Genomic DNA, 27,247 nt, shown 5'->3' on the forward strand with positions numbered 1-27,247 from the left:
TAGGGGCCGCTTGTGCCCCCTTATTTGCAAACCTAGTTTTATATTATTGGGAAAATAATTACTTATTTTTTTCTGATTGGTTTGCTAGCATAGTACACTACAAAATGTTTTTGGATGACATTTTCCTATTTTGGAAAGGTTCTGAGGAAAAATTAAAATATTTTTTGAGTTATATTGAGGGAACTACTACTTTACTGAAGTTTACCTACGATTAATTATTTAGATGTTTATAATTTATAAAGACCCTATTGAAAATAGGTTTCAGTCTAAGATATTCTGGAAGGACACCTTCTCCAATTCATACATACATTTCAATAGTGAGTATCCATACTTTCAAAAGAAAGGAATATAAAAGGACAATTAATCAGGGCATCAAGGATGTGTAGTGAATTTAAAACCTTTGTTGAGGAAATTAGAAGTTATGTACTTACCATAACGTTCCATCTGAGTAGGTGGATTCATTTGTCTGCAACCTGTGGGTTATGGGTCCGGTATCGGATCCGAACCGGCATGGTTTATCCAGCTATGGATCCGAGCTCGCTCCTCCCCTCACCCATAATGCCCTGCTCTCCCTACATGACCTCAGATCAAGTTTGTCCAGAATCAAAATACCCTGGAAGGGTAACACCTAATATGCAGGAAACTGACAAGGCCAGGGGGATAGGAGGGCGGGATGGTTGCAGACAAATGAATCCACCTACTCAGATGGAACGTTATGGTAAGTACATAACTTCTAAATCTGAAGTAGGAGATTCATTTGTCTGCAACCTGTGGGACAGAGTCCCCAGCTACCTGAATCTTGGGCGGCCGTCATGGAAGGATATTCCAGAGCACCGCGGAGCCAAAGGATGCTCTACCTCCAGCTTGTAATGAGAAATAAAGGTATGGGATGAAGCCCAAGTGGCTGCTGAACAAATGTCATCCAGAGGAATCCTAGCCTTAAAGGCCGCTGAGGTAGAAACTGAACGAGTTGAATGGGCATGGACTCCCTCCGGTGCGGGCCTCCCAGAGGCTTGATAAGCTAGAAGAATACACTGTGAAATCCCACGTGACAAGGAGACTTTGGAAATTGGCTTACCCAGATTGAATTTGGCAAAGGAAATGAACAACTGGTCGGATTGCCTATGACCAGCTGTCCTGTTAAGATAAAAACGAAGCTGCCTGTGAACATCCAAAGAATGCAGCTTGTATTCACCCTTGTTCTGGTATTTAGGAAAGAAAACAGGGAGGTTAATGGACTGATTAATGTTTGCTTCCGAAGCTACCTTAGGAAGAAAGGAGGGATTGGTCCTGAGGTATACGCGGTCCGGATGGAAGACCAAGTAAGGAGGCTTTGAAGATAAGGCTTGAAGTTCCGAAACTCTTTTGGCTGAAGTAATGGCTACTAAGAAAGCAGTCTTGAGGGATAAAAATTTAAGATCTACTGTGGCCGCAGGTTCGAATGGGGGAGTGGTCAAGGCCTGAAGAACCAAAGACAGATCCCAAGGAGGAATCGCTTGCTTGACAGGGGGCCTAAGGAGAAAGGTGCCTTTAAGGAAGATTTTACACAATTTGGTAGACATAAGTGGTCCAGAGTCATGACCAACATGATAGTGAGAAATGGCCGCAAGCTGCACTTTGACCGTAGAACTACTGGCACCATCATTAAAGAGAGTGGTTAGGAAGTCTAGCACCAGAGGAAGGGGAACCGTGAAGGGATCTAGACCTTGCCGCTCTGCCAAAATGGAGAATCGTTTCCATTTACTGCGGTAAACTTTCCTGGTAGATGGTTTATGAGCCGCTACCAAGATGGCCTTAATGGGAGACGAGATACCGGGAGTCCTAATTAGGAGTGGAACTGGAGCAGCCAAGCAGTTAGCTTCAGGTTGTCCAGATTCGGCATTGATAGGTTCGATGGATGCGATATCAGATCCGGAATGGGATCTAGAATCCAAGGTGGATTCACCGAGTGAGACCTTAGGAAAGGGAACCAGATCTGTCGAGGCCAGAATGGGGCAATGAGGATCATTCTGCACCCCAACCGAGAGGCTTTCTGAAGAACTTGGAGCATCAGAGGCAAAGGGGGGTAAGCATAAAGAAGACCGGGAAGCCAAGCATGCACCAGAGCATCTCTCGGGGAATCCCCTGGAGGAGGGATTAGAGCGAAAAAACTGTCGCACTTGGTGTTTAAGGGAGACGCAAAAAGATCGCAACAAGGAGTTCCCCACCGTGCGAAGATACATTTCGCTACTTGAGCATTGAGAGACCACTCGTACGGGGAGAGAATGTTGCGACTGAGCTTGTCCGCCAGGATGTTGGACCGACCCGGAATATGCGTTGCGATGAGAAAGCGGTTGGTGGAGATCGCCCATTCCCACACTCTCATGGCTTCTCGACATAAGGGATAAGACCTGGTTCCCCCCTGTTTGTTGATGTACCAGACCACCGACATGTTGTCTGACTGAATCACAATTGTTCCCAGGGGAAGAAAGGCCTGAAGTGCTCGCAACGCCAAGAGCACTGCTCTCATCTCTAGAACATTGATATGCAGGGAGGTCTCTGAGTCGTTCCACGTGCCTTGGACCGTCCTGCCTGTAAAATACCCCCCCCACCACCCGAGGCAGGAGGCGTCCGTGGTCACCGTGGCGAGAGGGGGAGAAGCACAAAAGGGGCGGCCTCCGTGGAGATCCTGTGAGTGGAGCCACCACAAGAGGGACCGCTTGCAAGCCTTGCTGATCGCAATGGGATGATGCAGAGGTAGAGCAAGGTAAGACCACTGAACTTGAAGTGTCCACTGAAGGACCCGCATGTTGAACCTGGCGAGAGGAAGAAGAGATATTGCTGCCGCCATGGACCCTAGAGCCCTCAGGACCAATTCTGCCGGAACAGAGCTGGAGTGGAGGATGGCCCGCACCTGGAGTCGCAGATTCTGAATTCTGTCGGCTGTGAGGAAGGCTCTTAACTCCCTCGTGTCTAACCTGGCACCTATAAAATCTATCAACTGAGTAGGGGCCAGGTTGGATTTTGCTACATTTATCGTGATGCCCAAGCGGGGAGCTAGATGAAGAAAAGAATCTCGCGCCAATGATAGTAGATGCCTTGTTGGGGCGGTAAGGAGCCAGTCGTCCAGGTATGGGAAGACCTGCACCCCCTGAAGCCTCAGGTGGGCTGCAACCACTGCTAATACTTTGGTGAACACCCTGGGGGCTGTGGTGAGACCAAAGGGAAGGACCCTGAACTGGTAGTGACTGGCTCCCAGCCGGAAGTGAAGAAACCTCCTGGAACGTCTGTCCATTAGTATGTGGTAGTACGCATCCTTGAGGTCTATAGAGCACATCCAGTGATTCTCTCCCAGAAGGGGGAGGATGGATTGCAAGGTGACCATCCGGAACTTCTCCTTGGGAACTGCCAGGTTTAACAGGGACAAGTCTAAAATTGGTCTTAGGTCCCCCGTCTTCTTTGGCACTAAAAAGAACCTGGAGTAGAACCCTGATCCGATCTGGTCTGGGGGGACGGGCTGGATGGCTCTTTTCCCCAGCAGATGGCCAATTTCTGCCGAAGCGGCCTCCCACTGACCGGGTGGAACGTCGGGGAGGGATTTGAATTTTGGAATGTGATGAAAGGGAATCTTGTATCCTCTGGATATAATGCAGAGGACCCAGCGGTCTGATGTTATGGACTCCCATGCCGCTAGGTGCTCCGAAAAACGTCCCCCGACTGCCTCCAGAGTGGAGCAGTCGGGCAACCCTTCAGGGCTGCTGCGCGGGCCATTCAGAGAAAGGTTCTCTGGACCCGAAGTTCCTGGGAGCCCCTCTGCCCCTGGGGCGGCGTCCTCCCTGTCCTCCTCTGCCACGGAAGGACTGGTTGTCCGGAGCGGGTTGGGATTGCTGCGACTTCCGGAACCACATCTTCTTCTGGCCCTTTTGGTTCCTAGAGTAGGACCTCTGGGGCACAGAGAAGCGGATTCCGACGGCAGACAGAGTCTTCCCGTCCTTTTCGCTCTGGGTCAAGATGTCGCGAACCGTCTTGCCAAAAAGGGCAGAACCATCGAAGGGGGCGTTCGCGAAGGATGCCTTGAAGGGCTCCGTGAAATCGCAATGGCGGAGCCAGGCCTGGCGTCTCGTGACTAGGCCTACTCCTGCAGCTCTAGCGGCTCCCTCAGTAGCATGGGACAGCAACCGCATAGAGGTATTCGTCACGGATCAAAGAGTGGCCATACGGGTGGAGTGCAAGAGTTTGTCCTCCTCCGACATGGACTCAGGGGGGGATGCAGCGTATTCCTTAATAAGATCGAGCTGCATCCTGATCACATGTGCCAAGCAGTTGAGCGCCCTCACTGAGAAGGTCGCAGAACTAAACATTTGCTTCCCCAAGTGGTCCATCATCCGAGACTCCTTGCTCGGAGGGTGGACTGAGGGACTCTCCTGAGCGAGTTCCCTCTTGGTGGCTGCTGCCGTCAACATGGCATCTACAGGGGGCCCCTTACTCCAGTGGGCACGGTCTGCAGGGGGGCTAAGGATTCGGTCTGGCCTTTTGGGGATTGGTTCCACGGTGTCTGGTTCCTTCCACGCCCTGGTGGTAATGAGGTCCACCAGGGGGTCGGCAGGAGGGGACACCCAAGAGGTAGACGGGCCCGCTTCGAATGCCTCCAAGAACACAGACTCATCCGAGGAAGACTTGGGGGCAGACCACCCCCCCCTTATGCGAAGCATTTCCATGATGTTTCCAAAGGAGACATCCTCGGGGGTGATCTTGGGGAGCCTTCCCCTTCCTCCAAATCCGTGTCTTCAGTTAAAGACTCGGGGGAGTCTATGTGCCTCCTTTTACATGTATGCTTGCGAGGGGCTTCCTCGGGGGGGCTGTCCGAGGAGCCCTCGCAAGCAGTGTCTTGTTCCAAAGGAACAGCTTGGGGCACTGAAGCGGGCTGTCCCAGTGGCCGGATGGTGGAAGCCTGACCCAGTGCAGATGGAGCGCGGGACGGAGCCGAAGCAAGTGCCGGGGGTCCGGAAGCCCTCAACAGAGCCCTCTCCACTACATCAAAAGCCGAGGGGGAGCCAGCCTCGACCAAAGGATCCAAAAGTCGGCTCCTCCTCGGATCCGAAGAGTGGATCGGAGCTGGCCCCGAGACACTCGGATCCAAGGGACCAGTGCGCTCCGACACAGACGGCGCCGAAGGCACACTGAGTCCCCCAGATCCGAAGCTCGGAGCCAGGCTCCGAGAGGTCGGATCCGAAACACTCGAGGGCAGGGTCGGATCCGAAGTACCTAGTACTGTCAGCGCCGACCCACCCCCGGCTCCGAAGCTGCCCGGCTCCGAACGCTCCAAACCCAGGTAGCAGGTCGGAGAAGGAGCTATAGGCTTGAAAAACGGGGTCGAGCTCCCCACCAGAGGGGGGGAGGCAGGAGCACTCCCATCTGAATCTGGGCCTGGATGAACCTTCTCATCACCCGGTCCAGATCGGCGCCAGAAAGGCTATACATGGATCTCGAAGAGGCTACCGAGGTAGGCCTTGAGTGCCTCCTCGATAGCCTCGACGGAGATCGGGTCTCCTCCTCCTCAGGCCCCGGTGAAAAGCAGACCGGAGACCGGAGCCGAGGGGGGGGGGGAGCCAGTAGCCAAGGAGGCTGGAGGAGAAGCCCGCTTAGCTGGCGGGGCCGAAACGGAGGTCTCGGCCCGCTGCTTGTGGTGCTTCTCTCTCCGGTCCTTTTTTCTTGCCTCTCTCTCCTCCAACCCAGCAGCAGGAGGTTGAGTCCCAGGTGGAGGAGGGGGAGCAGGCGAGGAGGGAACCGAGGCCACGGTACCCACCACAGGAGCGGGAGCCGAAGCCGAGTCCGGGGGAAGAAGTCCCGCCAGGACCAGCTTCGACCTACGCTCCTTCAATGCCCTGGGGTTGACCCCTGCATAAATGGAACATCCAGAAGTGAGGTGTTCAACCCCAAGGCATCGAACGCACCGAGTGTGGCCATCAGCAGGGGATAGCTTATGGCTACACTCGGAGCACTTGGAGAATATTGCCTTAGGGGCTTCTGACATAATAAAGTCTTTTTTTTTTTTTTTTTACAGAGAAAAAACAAAAGACAGAGACTAGTACTAAGCTAGTACACACACAAGGCCACACACAAAAGACTCACACAGAAACTGTGACCAGCGAGGGGAGGGTATAACTAAAAGTTTTAAAATTAAAAATTATAAGCTGAAAGTATCAAATTGTAAAGGGGAACCTAACATGATCACTCAAATATTACAACAAATATTCAATTTAAAGATTTCTTTTAGTACAAAAAGACACTTAGCTGAAGAGCTCAGAATCCAAGACCTGGTTACCAGCGCGGCAAACTAGATCTGAGGTCATGTAGGGAGAGCAGGGCATTATGGGTGAGGGGTGGAGCTAGGAGCTCGGATCCATAGCTGGATAAACCATGCCGGTTCGGATCCGATATCGGATCCATAACCCACAGGTTGCAGACAAATGAATCTCCTACTTCAGATCTATGTTTATACAGGAATTATTTGAACATTGAGGTTATCCTACTACCCTGACTGATAAATTAACTCAGGAAGTAAGCATGGAAAGAGAAAGTACTATCCTTGGTTGGGTGAACGGTATACAAAGGAAACAATTAGGACTGCCATAGAGGAAAGTTATTAGCTTTCATACACACATTTTCTCCTTCTTCATTGGATGTAGAAAACATTATTAAAAAATATCGGGGTGTCTTGACAGTAAACCCAGAGATCAATCAGATTATTACTGAGACCCCGATGTTTATTAGGAGAAGGGATATGAATGTGAAGGAGATGTCTGAAAGACATACTAACACAAGGAAACAATTTAACAATATCAGAAAATTTGGAACTTACAAATGCGGTTTTTACAATCAATGTAAATTTATGTCAGATAGAGAAGAGACTTTTTTGAAAGCTACGGGTATACATTTGAAACCAAAAGGTTACTTTAACTGCAACAGCATAGGGGTGGTTTATTTGGTCACATGTGAGGCTTGTTTAAGTTTTTATGTAGGAAATCTGAGAGAACAAAGAGGAAGCGGGCTTACGAACATTTGTATGATGTCTGTTACGAGAAGGACACCGATGCACTATTTAGACATCACAGGGAATGTCAAAATAGTAAATATGTATTTTTTATATTGGAACAAGCTGTACACAACCCTAGGGGGGACACTGGGAGGTTAGGCTGCAATATAGAATTATTTTGACAAATAAAATTGGATGCTGCCAACCCCCCGGGGTTGAATGAAATGATTAGTATTAACAGTGTATTAAAGATCAAGGCAGCTAAGTTATAATGGACCTTGGTTTATTTTCAAAGAAAAGACAGTTTTTATTATTATTAAAAAAAAATACATTCAACTATTAACACAAAAGGATTTTTTATTTTTTCTACTTGAAAGAAATGTTATATCTATTTTGTAATTTTGTAATTAATGTATTTTTGTAATTCTGTTTTATGTTCCAAAATCACAAACTAAGAAATACTTGCTGCTAGAAGTCAAACAGTCCAAAACCAAGCCGTAAAAACTTCAAATGTTGCTCAAGAAATGCAGTACAATCCAGTAAAAGTGTAAAACACAGGTTTAATCCAAGAAATACAGTACAATCCAGTAAGAGTATAAACACTTTTGGTTTAAACCCATTAAAACTTCATCAGATGTTCATCAGACTGACTTCCAGCAGCAAGTATTTCATAATTCTATTTTATGTTAAGAAGGGGTTAGAACTGGTTGGGGTGATCTAACAAAGGTTTTATACACATTTATGTGTGTTTTTAAAAAATAAATTGAATATAAAATGGATGTTCCTCTTACTAATGTTTGGGTTTTAATTAATTAATTGTTTTGTATGTAAATCAGTTACAGGATATGAGTATAGGGATATATTTGATTGGCAGATGCTAGTTTAAAAGCATGTTGTGCAGGAAATTCACTGTTCTGATGAAGTCTGGGAGATTTCCATATGAAAGTGCTTAACCTATTGGAATTAATTTTACTTGTTTCATGGATTTTATCAGTTTGAATTGGATTAAAGCAGTTCATACTCTCCTTGTGGTGCATTTTTCTCTTTTTGGTGACCATTTCAGACTTTTGGACTTTATGCGATGTTGTCAATCTCATCTTTAGTCTCACTGATGGGACCGCGTCCTAAACTACCTGATTCCTGGGTGGCTCATGGGAGAATATTTCTCAGAACCATAGAACCAAAAGATGCTCTACTCCTGGAGTCCAACTGTACTTTGTAATGAGTGATAAATTATTTTATTTATTTTATTTTACATTTGTTAACCGGGATAGTCCGACTGGATATATGTCCATTTTCAGCGGAGGCCCAGGGAGAAAAGCTCCCAAAGTAAAAAAAAATTATTACATATCTCAAAAACTTCATTGCATGTCACATATCACGAACAGCGTAATGGAATATTTGGTGAAGAAACATTTAGACAGTAATAGTATATTTACAAAGGAATATCAAGACAATCCATACACATAACATCTATACAAAATCTAGAGAAAGAGTTAGCCAGGCTTGATACAGTAGCAAGTCCGATTTGACCCCAGGTGTAGTTTGAGTTTAGCTTTGAACTGACCTAGAGAAGAGAGTGAGGTAATCTCAGGAGGTAGTAGGTTCCATTTTCTGCCTGCAGAGTTAGTAAAGAGAGAGTCACCGGCTAAGTTATTAGATTTACAAGTCTGGATAAGGAGTCTACTGGAAGAACGCAGTGATCTAGGGTTGTTATAAATAGTAACCAGGTTTTTGAGTGCAGGGGTGTTTTCAGGATTGTATAGAATTTTGTGTGTCATAACTAGTTGGTTATACAGTATTAGACTAGGTAGTTGGAGCCATCCAAGCCGAGATAGGTTAATGCAGTGATGTGTCCTGAAAGGAAATCCAGTAGCAAACCTGGCGATGTGATTGTAACAGATTGTGATTTTATTCAGAACAGTCTTACTAGTATTGTGGAGAAGAGGGATGCGACAGGAGAGTAGAGAGAAGATAAGATCGAGCAATGGCAACTTTAGCTGGGGAGTCAGAAAGCTTTTATTCTATACAATGAACCTAGTTTTTATTGATGGTTTTGATCAATTGATTGACATGTAGGTCAAATTTTAAATTATTATCGATGGTGACACCTAGTAGTTTTGTAGAATGGTCTGGCAAAATTATTGTGCCATCCTTTGCTTTGATTGTAAAGTTAATGCCGCTAGACCTTTGTGTTGGAAGGAATAACAGCATTTTAGTCTTTTGGGATTCAGTATCAGGCGCGATTTGAGAGCCAGTTTTCTATTGTGTTAAAGGTAGACTGGGTAGTTAACTGTAACTCTGTAGGAGATGTTCCTGAGCAAATTAGTGTGGAATCATCTGCATACTGGATACAGTTGACTTTAGGAATGACAGTGTTCAAGTCATTGATGAAGATAGAGAATAACAATGGGCCTAATATAGATCCTTGTGGTACACCCAGGGTGTTAGGTAGCAGGGTGGAGAGTTTGGTCTGCCATAGCACGGCCTGTTTTCTACCACTTAGGTATGAATTAAACCATTGTAGGGCTTTAGGATCTAGACAAAGAGATTGTAGGGTATTGATTAATAGTTGGTGATCCACCATATCGAATGCTTTGGACAGATCCAGAAAAGAGCTGAGGAAATAAGGTTATTATTGCGGTGGAGATTTATGGTGTTGGAGAAGACAAGTAGGGCTGAGGTAGTGCTATGGTGAGGTCTGAAGCCATGCTGGGTATCTGCCATTAGGTGGTTGTTAATTAGGTGTTGCATAAACTGTTTTTGAATACATTTTTCCATAATCTTTGCTAGAGGAGAGAGTATAGCAATAGGCCTGTAATTGGAGAGTTCTGTAGAACTGCCTCCTTTATGAAGAGGGATTACGTAGGATATTTTCCAGATATTAGGAATATTTGCTTCTGTTAGAGTGCGATTGATAAGTAGTGACACTGGGTAGGCAATGGCGTCGGCTGATATTTGCAGGTATTCAGCTGGAAGTTGGTCAGCTGAGAGAGTTGTGGGTTTTAGTTTTCTGATTAAGGTGCGGATAAATTATGTAGCAACAGGTTGGAAGCTAAAAGAAGGTTTATTTATAAGGGTAGAGCTACCTGGACTATGGGAACTTAGAGGCAGTTGGTTGGCTAGGGCTTGGATAGTCTCAGTAAAGAATCTGTTAAAACTGTCAGAGACTACTTCTGGTGGTTTATTGATATAGGCATCTGGGATAGGGGTAGTAGAGTGACCAGGGTGGCGAAGATTATTTAACCCTGCCCAGAACTTTTGAGGGTGATTTTGATTTTCTATTTGTAGTCTGTGGTAGTATTGTTTTTTGTCAAGTAGTATGTGTTTTTTAGTTTCATTCCTAAGTTGTCTGTATTTAATTTGATCATGCGGAAGTTTAGTAGTTTGCCATAAAGCCCAAGCTTTATTTCTGAGATTAATTTTAAGCCTGGTCTCTTTTGAAAGCCAAGGAGCAGCTACTGCCTTGGTTTACTTTGAGCGAGTAGGGGCATGAAAGTTAAGAATCTCAAGGAATTTGTTGTTAAAATACAATACCGCTTCTTCTAGGGGAAGATGTTTTAGTATGGACCAATTGCACTAATTTAATTCTAGTTGGAATTTGGCTGAGTCAAATTTTTTTTAATTTCTGACCGTTCTTAGTAAGGGTAGTTTGGGATTGGTGACTTTGTGCTTAATTATGTATGTGAGATGGTGATCACTTAGACTATCAGGGAGGGTTCCAAATGTATACAGGTTAGGGTGACTATTAATAAGTACCCAATCAAGTATACTTTCTTTCTGGTTGGATTTGCCTGCCCTTGTTGGGGTGTTGATAACTTGCGTGAATGAGTGCAGGTTAATATGGGTGGTAGGGGATTCTAAAGAACAGGAGGTCCAGTCTATGTTAAAGTCTCCGAGAAGTAAGGTTTCTTAATAAAGGTATGAGTCTTTGCCCATGTTGGTGCAGCACAGATATTATCCAAAGGCAGCTAGCTTTAAAAGCTGCAGAAGTAGCTATTGCCTTAGTGGAATGAGTTTTAACAGGGGTTGTAAGAGTTTTGTTCTTAGAACTATAAATGAAGGAAATACATTCTGAAAGCCGTTTGGATAAAGTAACTTTATATACTGGTAGGCCTTTCCTAATGTTAGAGTAGGAAACAAATAGCTGATCTGATTGTCTGATTTCTGCAATTTTGTGTAGGCAGAAACATAACTGTCTATAAACATCCAGTAGATGTAATGAATATCCCCCCCCCCCTTTTTTTTAATTTGGGAAGAATACCAGTAATTCGATAGATTCAGGTTACCTTTAGACACCACTTTAGGCAGGAATGAGGGGTTGGTGCATAAATAAACTCTGTCCTTATGAAATACCAGGTATGGTGGCTTGGCAGAGAAAGCTTGTAATTCTGAAATTCTCCTTACTGAAGTAATGTCCACTAAGAGGAGCATTTTCCAAGACAGATACTTCAAGCCACAGGTAGCACATGTCTCAAAGGGAGGAGAGATAATATCTGACAATACGAAATTCAGATCCCAAGGCGGGGATGGGTTTTTGTACGAGGATCTTACTATAGCAGTTCCCTTCAGGAATGGTTTACAAAGTCTGTTTGACATGATACCATACCTATTTTCTTACATATGAATATCTGAAATTGCTGCCAGCTGAACTCTAATAGTGGCTGCAGCAGCACTCTCATTAAAAGGCTTAGCCAAAAATTCTAGAATGGAATGTATAGGTACAGTAAAAGGGTCTATTTGGTTATTGCTGGCCCATGAAACAAATCTCTTCCATTTACCTTTGTAGGGTTTGCATGTAGTTGATTTATGAGAAGATAGAAAAATGTGTTTGACTGGACATGAAAGGAAAGGGAACCTAGCAATTAGGGTAACTGAAGCAGCCAAGCTGTTAGTTTGAGACTATTCAAACTGGGATGAACCATCCCTGACGGGCGTGTCAGAAGGTCTGGAACAGGAACCAGAATCCATGGTTCGTCTTGAACATGAGGCTGGAGAAAGGGGAACCAAATCTGTCGAGGCCAATACGGGGCAATCAGAATTATTGGCGTCTTCGACAAACTTGCTTTCTGCAGAAATTTTGGAATTAGAGGGATTGGCAGAAAGGCATAAAGAAGTCCTGGGGGCCAATTGTAAACAAGTGCATCCCTTAGTGACTCCCTCGGAGGGGGGATCAGGGCAAAGTAGCTGCTGCATTTGGTATTGGTGGGCGAAGCAAAAAGGACGCAGCAAGGCTGGCCCCGTTTTCAGAAAATCTCTTCTTTAACTTTTTGATTGAGGTACCACTCATGAGACCACAATATGGCTCTGCTCAATGTGTCTGCAATTACGCTGGATTTCGATGGAATGTACATTGCTATCAGAAAGTGGTTGGAAGGTGTTGCCCATTGCCAGACCTTCATGGCTTCTCAACAGAGGGGGTAAGATCTGGTTCCCCCTTGTTTGTTTATGTACCAGATCACAGACATGTTGTCTGATTGGAGTGCTATCGTTCCCAGAGGGAGAGAGACTTGGAATGCTTGCAACACCAAAAGCACCACCCTCATCTCCAAGACTTATGTGCAAATGAGCCTTCTGTTAATGTCAGTTGCCTTGAACTGTCTTCCCCAGAAAATGTCTCCCCATCCTATCTGGGAAGCGTCCATAGTCACCGTGGCTTGGGGTTGAGGGCAAGTAAAGTGACAGCCTTGAGATACCAGAGGGGAGTGAATCCACCATTGGAGATCCCTTTGCATGAATTGGATATCATGATCTTGAAGTTCTAGAATTAACCAGTCCGCTGAAAGCAACCACTGAAAAATATGCATGTGGAGACGAGCTAGGGGAATGTGAACAACTGAATCAGTCATTTCGCCCAGTACTTGTGGAACTAGCTTGGCAGAAGCTTGTTTCTTTCCAATCAACAGTCTTACATAATGTTGAAGCTCATTGAGTCTGTCTTGTGGAAGTTTTGCTATCATTGTTGATGTGTTTATCTTTGTCCCTATGAATACCAAGTTCTGACATGGCTCTAGAGCAGAATTTTCATAATTTATGGTAATTCCTAGGGAGGAACAGAGTTGTACAGTATAGTCCCTGACTAGTAGCAGAAGATGCCTGGTGGGGGTGGTTATAAACCAGTCGTCCAGATATGGAAACACCTAGAATCCTTGACATCTGAGGTGAGCCGCCACTACTGCCATGCATTTGGTGAACACTCTGGGGGCTGTAGTGAGACCAAAGGACAGAACTCAAAACTGGAAGTGACTAGCTCCTAGACAGAAGTGCAAGTGCCTTCTGGATCATCTTTTCATTCGTATATGGTAGTACGCATCCTGAAGGTCTACAGAGCACATCCAATTGTCTTTTTCCAAAAAATGAAGTATCAATTGCAGTGTCACCATCCAGAACTTGGTCTTTTTCACAGATTTGTTCAGATTGTTGAGATCCAAAATGGGTCACCAGTCCCATTTTCTTTGGAACTAAAAAGAACCTTGAGTAAGTTCCGAATCCTCTCTGGTCTGCGGGAACTTCTTGGATGACTTTTTTTGCTAGCAACTTTCGAATTTCTAAGGTTGATTGTTCTGTTTGACTAGGTGGAACGTCTGAAACTGATTTGTTTACGGAAGTGGAGAAGGAGAAGGGAATAATATAACCCTTGGATATTATGTCCTGCACCCATTTGTCGTTTGTTATCTTTTGCCAGGTATGAAGGTGCAGAGACAATCTTCCCCAACTGCCTCCAGAAGTGAGCGATCGGGCACCCCTTCAGGAGCACTGAAATGGTCTACCAAAGAAAGATTCTCTGGAGCCCTGATTCTGCAGTCCTCCCCTGCAGCGAGGGTGGTGTCTTCCATTACTGTTCCCCCCTCTACCTCTAGGGGATCTTTCACCTCGTGTGTCTTGGAAAAATCTCTGCAATTTTCTGAACCACATCTTTCCACTACCTCCCTGACCTTTGGGAAAGGGTCTAAGTAGGTGTGGGAAAACGTATTCCAATGGCAGATATGGTCTTGCCTTCCGGTTCACACCAGGTGAGTGTTTCTTTTACTTTAGGCCCAAAAAGAGAGGAGCCGTCAAAAGGGGCTTTAATGAAGGAAGACTTGAAAGGCTCAGCAAAATCGCAAAGGCGCATCCTGGCCTGTCTCCTAAGAGAGATACCTGACCCCTCTGCCCTACTCCTTCCATCTGCTGCATATGATATGAGTCTCATGGATATGTTTCCCACTGAACTAAGGGTGGTGAGATGAGCAGTGACTTTATCTGCCACAGCTTCAGCTACAGCTCCTTGAAGGGAGTCTGACAGTTCCTTTAACAGGTGTCTCTGTAATCTAGTAAAATGGGTCAAGTAGTTCAGCGACCATAAGGCAAAGCAAAGACTGCTGATGAAAACAAACACACTTCCCATACCTATCCATGGTCCTATCTTTATTTGGAGGATGGATAGAGGAACTGGTCTCAGATAGTTCCTCTTTAGTGGCCGCCGCCATGATCATGGCATCAACTGCTACACCTTTAGTTAGGAAAGTCTTGACCTTAGGAGCAGTAATATACTTATTTTGCCTCCTAGGTGTCGGTTCTGTAGAGTCTCCCAAACCTTCCAAGAGATTAAATCAATAAGCTCATCGGAAGGAGGGATCACCCAAGAGGTGGAAGGGCAAGACCCGAAAGCCTTCTGGTATACCGACTCCTCAGCTGAAAGGGATGCGGACTGCCAGTCACCTCTCTACTTTATGATTTCCAGGATGTCTCCAAAGGAGACATCTTCAGGAGGTGACTGTGGGGACCCTTCTGCGTCACTGAGGTCAGTATCAGCTGCAATTGACTCTTCTGGGGAGTCAAGATGCTTCCTCTTGTAAGTCCTCTTCCGAGGGACTTCCTCAGTGGAGTAGTCTGGGGAAGTTTAAGAAGAGGGGGGTCCCTTGCTGGATGTTCTGAAGCCCAAGGTCTCTGCGGTCCTGTGGAGAGGGTACATGTGAAGGTAAAGTCATCAACCCAGAACTGGAAGGAAGACCCAAAATAGACTGTGTCTGAGATTGGGATGTAGTCATTACCCTCCTCATAACCTCAAAGGCACTTTGTCCCTAATCTGAAGAACACACCAGATCCCACAAAAAGGTTGTTGGGGCTGAAGGAATCTTTGGTGCAGGAGAGAGAAGATCCGAGGCAGTGGTAGGAGCCGAACTCACCCTCGCTGAAGACCCCACAGGCAGGGTCAGATCTGGAGAGATCTGAACTTGCTCTGCGGGTCTGACCATTGAGTATCAACTCCTAGAGGTCTCCTGCCCGGACTGAGCAGAAACACTCGGGGCAGATGTCGAATCTGAGGAACCTACAGGTCTAGGATCCGAGACAGAAACCCGCTAGATATCCAAATCTTCCAGCTCCGAAACAAGGTGATGGATCAGAGGAGGAGTAGGGAATGATGGGGAGGACTTTTCTGGTTCCGATTCCTTTGGGCTCGGATCCAGTAATAACCTACCCAAGGCTGGTGTCTTAAGCAGCTTCTGCACTACCCTATCCACATCATCATAAGACAAACTCCTGGTAGACTGAGTAGACAGGGTTGGAGACCTGGTTTAGTCAAAAAAGGAGGTGGGAGCCAAGAAGGTATTGGTTCCAAGGATGGAGAACAGCTCCAATATCTAAATTCAATGGGAGCTGAAGAGGTTGGGGCCAAGGGTTCAAGCTGCTCCAATGAACTCTTGCATCCGGAAACGCCTGTCTGCTCTGAAGCTTCTGTTCAATCAGACAGTCTAGGAGCTTTTTTGTTTTGGCTCTATAGAAGACTTTGGAGTCAAAGAAGAACGTTTTTGCAACTTTTCTGACTTGGAAGAAGTTGCAGACTCCAGTGAAATCACTTCACAAAAGGGAGTGTTAATCAGTCCCTTTAATATGAGTTTATTCTTACACTCCATAAGAGCCATTTGATTGAAACCATGGCAAATGAAGCACGATTCTTAAAGATGAAGAGGCCCAAACAATCCACACATAAAGTGTGTGAATCACTTAGGGGCATCTTCTTTCCACACTGTTCACATTTTTTGAAAGCAAGGGGTTTCCCTTCCTGCATTTGAGAGATTACTATTAAAAGAGAAAGGTAATTTATATAAAAAATTAGCACACACACACACACACACACACACACACACACACACACACACATACACACACAAACACACACACACACACACACACACACACACACACACACACACACACACACACACACACACACACACACACACACACACACATGAACATCCTCTAACTTAAACAGATGGTAAGCAGTCCTAGGAAGGAAGAGGTACGACCTTTTTTTTTTTAAGAAGAAATTATCCTCCAACTTAAATAGATGATGAAAGGGATAGGCGGGGACAACAGTTAAAGACGAGAAACATCCTCTTAAACAGTAAACAACCAGATGTTAGTAGGGAAAGGAAGAAGGAGATAACATTCACTCTTAATGCTACAAAAAAAAAAATAGGTAAGGAATTTACTAAATAATTACAAAAAAAATATTAATAAGATTTCTAGACTCAGAAAAGGATTAAAGAAAATGAAAATAGCACTTAGCCCAGAGCTTGCTTAGAGAACCACATCTTTCGCAGAGCAGCAAATGAGATCTGGGGGAGTTAGGGAATTGCATTATGGGTAACGGAGAATGCCTATGAGCTTTGCTGAAGACCTTGAGCTTTTTGTAAAAGGCTGAGACAGATCTGATGGATCAGCTCCGACCCATTAGTGAGAACAAAGGTGAGACTGACAACATCACATTCCTTGTGATAGCTTCTAAGATCATACTGATGTGAAACATAACTAAAAATATGGGCATCAACCCCTACTTGTTACATGTTTTGTGAGAATATATCAAAAAGATGTGTTTTAAATACTGGAAGATTACTGCTGCATTCTATAAAAGTGTGTCAGGCATAGAAGCTGCAACATCTCCATAAAATATATATTGCGAAAATCATTTTAATTAAAAAAACATCACTAAGACTGTTTTGTCTTCAATTGTTTTATATAATCTGGAACTGTATTTAATGAACTAGGACATCTGGTATGCCATGAACAACAAAGATAAAACCAAATCATGCCCCCCTAAAAAACGGCAAGTTCAGTGTTGTGCAGTACATTCATACTGCAGAACTTAACTTTCTGTTGTAAAAGGTGCAGGGGAAACAGTATGTTGAATAATGCCGAATTTGAATACTCGGCATGACATTGGACATACTGACCTACTTACTCTGCTGTCGTTGGTGTTGTGAGTCGCTCATATGTCCGGATTCTGTTGTGTAATTCATGATTTTTATAGTAAACCATATACAAATATAAATATACATACATACATACATATGTGGAATTTTATTTCATCATTGCAACTGTTAACTGATCACAAAAGTAAGGATAAAGTATAGCTAATAGTGTCATGACTCAAATAGCAATGTGCAAATAGTTAATCATGCCAATGTTTTCTTGCAACAGACTACAACAAATATCCATACCTTGATTTTTGCACCAGCATCCATATCGGACTAACTAAATACAGGAAAAGCACCATCAGTGCTAGTACTGAGTCAATATTGAGCAACTGCATATTTGATGCCCCTGCACTGGCTCAGTAATCCAGGAGCCTCAATCCTCACCACTAACACCAGTGAGGGATGTGCACATTGGGATGATGACAAATACACATGCAGTAAAGTACAATTTCCCTTAAGAGCACACAGAGATCACAGTCAGTCTGGGGCTGGTTTCTCCCTCTCACTCTAGATCCCCAATAAGACTCCCCACTGCCACAGCTATATGGTTAGGGTCTCAGCCGAGTGGTCAAGCCAAAACCTCCAGCACCATCTCTGTCCAACCAGTGCTTCATGTCCCTGCCCAAATAGCCGACATACACACATACACACACTTTGAGATTTTATTTACATACAAATACTCAGACACTCCTTGGGAAGGCTGGCACAGGTTCGCTAGCTTTGCCCCTTCTGCCCAGACTATAAGGTAGTACTAGCTGCCACCAATCACTCTTTATCAGCTACTATAAGGTCCTTCCCAAAAGGTGACCAATTCTACTGTATAATGTTACTATTATCCAAATGGTAAGTGTGACCAAGACTAAGGCTATTCAAGAGTGGGCTGCACAGTGTTACCAAATACATATGCAAGTACTCTAAGAGCTTAAATATCTCTAAACAAACAAGCCACAATTAAAAGGTTTAAATATATTTAATAATAAATAATAAGAGCACAAGACAATACTCAATAACTCAATACAGTGACAACAGAGTTCAGAATCACAGGAAATAGTTTAAAACAACATTGCAGGACGGTCTCACATAAGTACAGAATACATCTAAACTAATCTTACTAAGATCCTATATATCTCTAAAAAAATCACTGTAATCTAAGTCTTAATTACAGAGCCAGACAAGTGCTGATAAGAGGATGTTGTCAGATCCAAAGATAAATACAAAATGCACAGACTCACTCTCTGAGATAGTTCTTAAATTACTATCAAACGTTTATGCTGGGTTATCTCACATTACATCATTCTTTGTCACTTCTGCCTTTAGTTCCCAGGCTAACAGGAACTTAAAATTTAACACCTCTGTGTCAAAAGTACGTATCTCTCAGACGTTTTGCCTAGAAATGAAAATTGTAAAACTGTTAAACACTTTTACCTTTGAAACCTGTAATTATTTCTGTTTCCAGACAATAGAAAGAATTTATAGCTGCAGACATTCTGTCTCCTTGCTGAGATAAATACCACTGCAAACAATTCAACTTATTTTCTTAGAGTTTTGTTCTTTTCCAGTAGGGTGCACTATGGTTACATTTTTAAAGCTCAGCACGTAACATACAGTTTGCTTACATTTGTAAGACAAACCTATGGAGCATATTAATATTTACAAATGACACAGGATTATTTACAAAATTCTAGCTAGCTGGGCTGGCAGCCTTCACCCCCCCCCAAAAAAAACTCAAACTAGTTTTTCATGTGACCCTTGAGAAACATTGTTGAGAGGGATGAGCCTATCTGGGAATACCTTACCCCATTCCCTGTCTTGAGAGCCCATCTGTGTTGGCATTGTTAACTCCACTGTAGTGCTGCACTGTCATATCATATGCTTGCCACCCTAGGCTCCACTTTATTAAATTGGCATTTTGCTGGCTGGCTCAATGAGCCATGTTAAGGGATTGTGGTGTGTAACTACAGTGAATTTTCTACGATAGAGATAAGGCTGATGTTTCCGCAGTGCCCACACTATGGCTAGACATTCCTTTTCTACAGCTGCATAGTATTCCTCCCTGGATTGGAGCCTACGATTGAGATAAACCACTGGGCTCTCTTCTTCCTCTGAAGAATTCTGGCTAAGTACAGCCCCCACCCCATGGTTCGAAGCATCCACCTGCACAACTAATTATTTGCTGTAATCTGTACTGGCTAACACAGGGGGTCCTCCCAAAGCTCCTTTAAACTTCTGGAATGTCTGCTCACATGCTGGGGTCCACACTACCTTATCTGGCCTGTTTTTCCTTTTCAGGTCTGTGAGAGGAGCAGCTATGGTACTATAATTGGGGACAAACCTTCTGCAGTAAAAATGCCTTCACCTGCTTTTTGGTAACAGGTGCAGAACATACCTGAATGGCTTCCACTTTGGCAGGTTCTGGCCTGATCTTACCACTCCCCACTCTATGTCCTAGGTAGGAGACAGCTGCCATACCCACCTGACATTTGCTGGGCTTAATGGTCAACCCTGCCCTCTGTAGTCGGCCCAGCACCTCCCTGACATGCTGAAAGTGCTCTTGCCAAGAATGGCTGTAGATGGCAATATCATCTAGGTAAGTAAGGGCAAAATCTTCTGCTCCTGCTAGGATATGATCTAACAGCCTCTGGAAAGTTGCTGGGGCATTTTTCATCCCAAAGGGTATCTTTGTGAACTCATGCAAGCCAAAAGGAGTCACAAAGGCTGACTTCTCTCTAGCACTAGGAGTCAAGGGCACCTGCCAGTAACCCTTGGTAAGATCAATGGTGGTAAGTGACTTAGCCTCACCCAGCTGCGCTAAAGCTTCATCTGTCCTAGGCATGGGGTAAGCATCTGACTCTGTGTGACTTTAATTTCCTGTAGTCCACACAGAACCTGGCGCTGCCATCCTTCCTTGGTACCAGCATTGCTAGGGAAACCCAGGGACTGCTGGACTCCTGAATTACCCCTAGATCCAACATTTCCTGTATCTCCTCCCTCAGAGTCTGTTTGACTCTCTCAGGCACCCTATAAGGGGCCTGCCTAATAGGCCTTTGAGGTCCTGTATCCACATGGTGTTGCACCAGGTGGGTGCACCCTGGTTTCCCAGTGAACATGCCCCCAAACTCCTGTAAAACTGCTCGGATTTCTTGAACCTGAGTAGGAGATAGCTGCTGGGAAATTGCTACCCCTTCCACTGAGGTGTCAGTCCGAGCCTCACTGAAGAGATCAGTCACCAGATCTCCCTCAGACTCCTCCATCAATCCACTGTAAATACTCAGCACAAGGGCCTCCATATCATGGTAAGGTTTCATCATGTTAACATGGTACAATTTTCTGACCCTCCCTCCTGCCTAGCAGTTCTACCATGTAGTTAACATCATTGACCTTCCTTATCACCTTGTAGGGTCCCTCCCAAGCTGTCTGCAGCTTGTTGTGTCTGACAGAAATGAAAACCATTACCTGCTGCTCTACAGCATACTCTATACCTCAAGCATTCCTGTCATACTTGACCCTTCTCTGCTGTTGGGCTTCTGACAGTTTCTCCTGAGCCAAATCCATGAGTTCCCTGAGCCTTGTCCTGAGGTTTAGGACATATGCCACAACAGACTCCTTGTGAGATTCACACTCACTCTCCCACTCATCTCAAATTAAATCTAGAGGTCCCCTCACCCTATGCCCATACAACTCAAAGGGTGAAAAACCAGTGGATTCCTGGGGCACCTCTCTGTAAGCAAACAACAGATGGGGCAAATATTTGTTCCAGTCCCCTCTTAAACTGATCTGCAAATGCCCGTAGCATGGTCTTAAGTGTAGAGTTTAACCCCTCAACAAGGCCATTAGTCTGGGGATGGTAAGGGTGGTCTTTAGGTGCTTCACCCCACAGTACTTCCAAAGACAAGCCAGCAGGTTTGACATGAAATTGGCACCTCTGTTAGTCAGTATTTCTTTTAGGAAACCTACCCTGCTGAAAATCTCTAACAAAGCATTTCCCGTCTTTTCTGCCTCAATGGAGGACAGAGCCACTACCTCAGGGTATCTGGTAGCATAATCTACTACCATTAGGATATACTTTTTCATTGTGGAACTTGGGGTACTCAGATGCCCTACAATATCCATAGCTACCCTCTGAAATGGCTCCTCAATCACAGGCAAAAGCATCAAAGGAGCTTTCACCTTATCTCCTGCCTTGTCTACTTTTTGGCACTGGTCACAGGTCCTGCAGTACCCTGTTACATCTCTGGAAATCCCAGGCCAATGGACGTTCTGCATAATACATCTCTTTGTACGTTTTATGTCTCTATGACCTGCAAAGGGAATATCATGGGCTATGGCTAGAAGTGCCAGATGGTAGGCTCTGGGCACTACCATATGCTGTATTCTCTCACCCTCTAGCCCTCCCTCAGGGGTCCACTCTCTATACAGTAACCCTTTGTCCCAGTATATAGATTCCTCCTTCCCTTAAAAATCAGGTGCCTCACTAGCTACCTCTCTCAGGACTTGTAATTCAGGGTCTGAGAGCTGAGCCTGTCTCAACTCTGTCTTTGTAATCCTTCCCAGCTCCCCTTCCACAGGAAGTCTGGTATCCTCTGACAGCGGTGCCTCACTGTCAACCTGGGTACTACTACTCACCTCTGCCCTAGCAGTCACTCTGTCCAGAGGAACATCAGTACCCACAAGCACCTGTGGCTTACCTTCAGTCTCACTGCTACAGGGTAGCTCCCTCCCTGAAGTAACCACTGCAAGTGTGCAGTCTGTCTGGGTCTCCCCCAGGCTACCAGACCAACATGCTTGTCTCCAAGCCTGACTGTGTAACTGCATGAACACATGGTACTGCATTACAAAAATCATTCCCTATCAGGACAACTGCAGGGTGGTAGTTTGGTGCCCTTGTTGTCTCAAGACAAACTTACTGCTGGCATTTTGTCTTTCCCACTTACTGTCTCTTCCACCTTTTGTTCCCCACCCTGCCTCTGTGAACATCTACATGCTACATGGCCCCATTGGTTGCATTTAAAACATTTAACCCTAGGTCCTGGACGTGTACCTGACTACTGACTTCCCCTGCTACTGGCAGATTCTGTTGGGGCAGTCTGGGCTGACCACCATGGTTCCCTCAGACCCATGAGCAGCTGTAGGTGTCCCTTTCCTGTGCAGTGATGCCCTGCATTGCTAGATATAGGTCTCCTTTCTTCCCAAACTCATCTACAGTAAGGGATTGTCTATCAGCTAACCAGATTCTCATGTCCTTAGGCAAAGTGATAAGTGCTTGTTCCCTCACCAAAAGCTCTGCCAGCCCTTCAAAACTGGTGACCTGACATCCACTCACCCACCTATGAAAATAAGTGCTTAGTTCAGCAACATATTCACACACACTTTCATCTGCATTGCGTCTATGCTCACAAAACATTTTCCTATAAGCTTCAGGTCTCAGTTGAGTGGTCAAGCCAAAACCTGCAGCACCCTCTCTGTCCAACCAGTGCTTTGTGTCCCTGCCCAAGTAGCTCACACACACACACGCACACACGCACACACACACACACACACACACACACACACACACACACACACACACACACACACACACACACACACACACACTTTGAGATTTGATTTATATACAAACACACAGACACTCCTGGGAAAGACTGGCACAGGTTCACTAGCTATGTCCCCTTCTGCCCAGACTATAAGGTAGTACCATCTGCCACCAACAACTCTTTATCAGCTACTATAAAGCCCTTCCCAAAGGATGACCAGTTCTACTGTGTAATGTTACTATTATCCAAATGGTAAGTGTGACCAAGACTATGGCTATTCAAGAGTGGCCTGTACAGTGTTACCAAATACATATGCAAGTAGCCTAAGAGCTTCAATATCTATAAACAAACCAGCCACAATTAAAAGGTTTAAACATATTTAATAATAAATAATAAAAGCACAAGACAATACTCAATAACACAATACAGTGACAACAGAGTTCAGAATCACAGGAAATATTTTAAAACAACATTGCAGGACAGTCTCACATAAGTACAGAAAACATCTAAACGAATCTTACTAAAAGTTCATATCTATTTCTAAGAGAAATCATTGGAATCTAAGTCTTACTTACAGAGCTAGACCAGTGCTGATGAGAGGATGTTGTCAGATCCAAAGACAAATACAAAATGCAGACTCACTCTCTGAGCTACATCTTAAATTACTATCAAGCATTTCTGATGGGTTATCTCAGATGACATCATTCTTTGTCACTTCTGCCTTTAGTTCCCAGGCTAACAGGAACTTCAAATTTAACACCTCTGTGTCAAAAATACTTATCTCAGGTTTTGCCTAGAACTGGAAGTCGTAAAACTGTTAAAACACTTTTACTTTTGAAACCTGTAATTATTTCTGTTTCCAGACAATAGAAATAATTTCTAGCTGCAGACACTCTGTCTCCTAGCTGCGATAAACACCATTGTAAACAATTCAACTTATTTTCTTAGAGTTTTGCTCTTTTCAGTAGGGTGCACTGTGGTTACATTCCTGAAGCTCAGCACATAGCATACAGTTTACTTACATATGTAAGACAAACCTATGAATCATATTAATATTTACAAATGACATAGGATTATTTACATAATTCTAGCTAGCTGGGCTGGCAGCCTTTACAGCATACATTGAAATGGAGAGCTTTAATTCATCCAAACTTTCTGCAAGCTAGTCAACAAAAACAAACAGTTGCAAATACTAAACAAGACTTTTCAGAAATGTGCATCAAACTATGAAAACGATAATTAAAGATAAAGGTACTGCTATCAAGTTTGTTTATGATATTCAGAAAATAAATATCTCATTGGGTATAACAATGTTAGTGTTATTCCATTGTTTATTACTTGTAATTGTTTACTTTTTCAGGCAAAGAAACTAATCTCCAAAATGGAGCAAACTACAATAAGTAGTAATTTACCCTAAAGCCCTTTAAAGGGCAAATTCTGTTTAGGACACAAGAGCATTATCAAATTTTTACTTACTGTGCAGTCTAAAGTTTTCTCAGCTGCATTTCCTGAAAGATTACAAAATTGCAGAGTGCCTGTATGATCTGAAACATCCACAAGTAGTTCAAAACTAGCAATACTTGAGGTGACATTCATAGCATTTTCACAAGAAGGGTTTTTGCATGTGTTTGACATGTCATCTATTTGAAATCTGCACTTTACACTAAAAAGAAAAAATAAAATGCAGTTATGGTATATTGTGATACATTATAATGAACATCAGCTGAACACTTTGAAATAATTAATTAACTGGCACAGGAGGAAGGGACTTGTTAACTGATGTTTGTACATTTTCTGTCTCCCAGTTGTGGAAGGGTCACACAAACATTTATGAAAGGACAGTCTCTGTCATACGTACTTAACTCCATTGAACAATACAAGTTATGCAGTGGGTGCCCAACTGCTAAACAAGGCACACCGTAGAATCAAACAGATTGAAAAAAAATGTTTGAATGGGAAAGCAAACCTGAGGGAAATGCTCACAATATCTTCTAGACAGGGATAAACAACTGTTGAAGAAATAGCTTTTTAAGTCCAGCAATGATATCAGCATTTCTTATATATGAAAGTTTGGTACTTAGTTAAATATCACTTGGTCTAAGCAATCATGTAAAGCAAGTGTGCTTCCCAAAATAATAAAATATATCTACTGAGATAAACTGTACAACTTATGGGTGCTATTTGGAAGCAACATCTTAAGCTTTGATAGTATGTCTATTACATTAAATCTGTTGAAAATGAGGATGAAATGCAGAGGATATGATTGAGGGACAGAATTTAGATCCAAAAGATTAACTAAGCACACAGCTTTGCAGATAGTACTCATAAATTGGATGGCAACAAAAGCTGCAAAAGGTTTCCAACTCAAGTGCTTAAATGTAAATTATTAATCCAAAAGAAAATTCATCTCTAGAATATCTGTAGTCTACAAAGTTACTTCAAATTAATGACTTCTGTGCAAAATATGTTCATTTAGAACAGCAGGGTAAATAGCAGTAGAAAATAGAATAAAAATGCACCTGAATACCAAAAAAATTTATAATTATATATACTTAATAAGATAGACATTTAATATCTGTAAATATTTAAAAAAAAAAAAAATCACAAAAAAATGACATACTTTTTTGAGCCCCCCCCCAAAAAAAACTACAACTAAATGAAATGTAATACTTTGCTGACATCTTGTGGCCAAACTGAAAACAACTTCGCTAAAAGATATTAAATCAAAAAATGAGTAAAGCAAATAAATCAGATGTTCATACAAACCAGGAATGCGTCCACAGTAGTTTAACTCATTAACACCTATGTGGTGTGGAATGTCACACCTCTAGCAGCCTACACAAATCTTGCATTCCAGAGCATTTCTAGAAAAATAAACTTAAAAAACGTAAGTTAAACAAATGTAAATATTTTGTGAATAAAAAAGACTGCACAAATAGCAATGTAATTAGTAAGACGTTTTCTTTACACTGATAATAGTCAGTGAATCCATAGTCTTTCCTTAAAAACTATAAAATACTATAATGTACACAGACTCAAAACTATATTTTGCTACACTTTCATAAACAAATGGTCATAACTTCTAAAGTGTACAACCTAGACATATATTGTTAGTACATTTTTATTAACCAGGCATACATTTTACACAATAAAATCCTCAATGTAAGTTTACTGAGATATTTACAGAAATATGAAAACATATGCTTAACTGTATAATCAGCAACGGAAATAATACGGAATATTGCTCAAGATGTGCAACTTACAGTGTAAACATTAAAGATATTTTTATTCAATATCATCTAAGGTTTTAGCTGTTGTGATGCAACAGAATTGTATAATGAGCAACGGAAAAACTACGGAATATTGTTCAAGATGTGCAACTCACAGTGTAAACATTAAAGATATTTGTATTCAACATCATCTAAGCTTTTAGCTAATGTGATGCAACAGTTTGCAATTTAATTGTTTTTTGGCATATCAAGTACATATGGAAATACTGTTTATTCCCATAATTACTAACAAATAGTAATATCTCAGGCATGCTGTGGTATAATCGGACATTGACAATGAATTTTCCTGTGTCCCTCGATGGCATATCATACCATATACCTAACATGTAGGGCTCATTGTTATGAAAATCTGAACATAAATATGAAAACATAAATAATAATTAACAAACAGTGATTAATTCTCTACTGCAGGACATCCTAGACTAATAATCTTAGCGTCATTTTGTTGCTAACTTTTGTACTTTTTAATATTGCTTACTATTAGCTGATAAATCATTTAGTTAAAGAAGCCAGACCCTAAAAAGGACTGGATGCCATAAGGAGCGATGGGTGTGACATGGAAGTATACAATAAGGCGCTATAGGCTAGAATGAGTTTAAAGACTTTTTTCAGTTTTTTTTCCTGATTCTTTGATGAAAAACAGTGACATAAATGACCCACGATTGTAGCATGAGCCATTATGCGGCTAAAACATTCCTCATTGCAGCCGAGGGACCATAGTTTCTCAGAATTGCAGAAACTGAAGAGTGATAAACAGCCCGGGTTGTTGGCTGTCACGTGCCACTTAGCTTCAATAGTGTGAGATGTACATTGGTTTCTCAAAAGGACAGTAGCCACTACTGATTAAAATCAGTCCTTAAAATGGGAAACAGAAGGTGGGCAAACCCAAATGTTATGACTTACAGTGATAGTGATCCCCCTAAAGATTATATGAATAGCCTATCCTCTTGAAATGGAAGGTAAATAAAAATGCACTTAACATAATGTTGTACCTGGGTAAGCAGACTCATACTTGTCAAAATTAGCATTAAAGAAATTAAGTAGCTCAGCATCTGAATGTTTTCAGACTACTAGCCCTTTCGCTTTTGACCACAATGCTCTGCATAGCAGCATCCCTTCCACATCTCTTCAAGGACCAAATAAGTTACAGCCCACCACTTTATTCAT

General features: G+C 43.2%; 1 protein-coding gene across 1 annotated transcript in view; it reads right to left on the reverse strand.

Moving 5' to 3' along the window:
• MEIOB (meiosis specific with OB-fold) overlaps positions 1-27,247 on the reverse strand; it is a 1,518,339-nt gene that overhangs the window by 204,613 nt on the left and 1,286,479 nt on the right. Inside the window, exon 11 of the mRNA XM_044088948.1 lies at positions 24,267-24,453. Within this exon, the coding sequence (XP_043944883.1) occupies positions 24,267-24,453 (187 nt within the window). The remainder of the gene's footprint in view (positions 1-24,266; positions 24,454-27,247) is intronic.

The sequence above is a fragment of the Protopterus annectens genome, chromosome 12.part0 (assembly GCF_019279795.1).
Source record: "Protopterus annectens isolate FY-2018-M chromosome 12.part0, PAN1.0, whole genome shotgun sequence".
Lineage (NCBI taxonomy): Eukaryota > Metazoa > Chordata > Ceratodontiformes > Protopteridae > Protopterus > Protopterus annectens.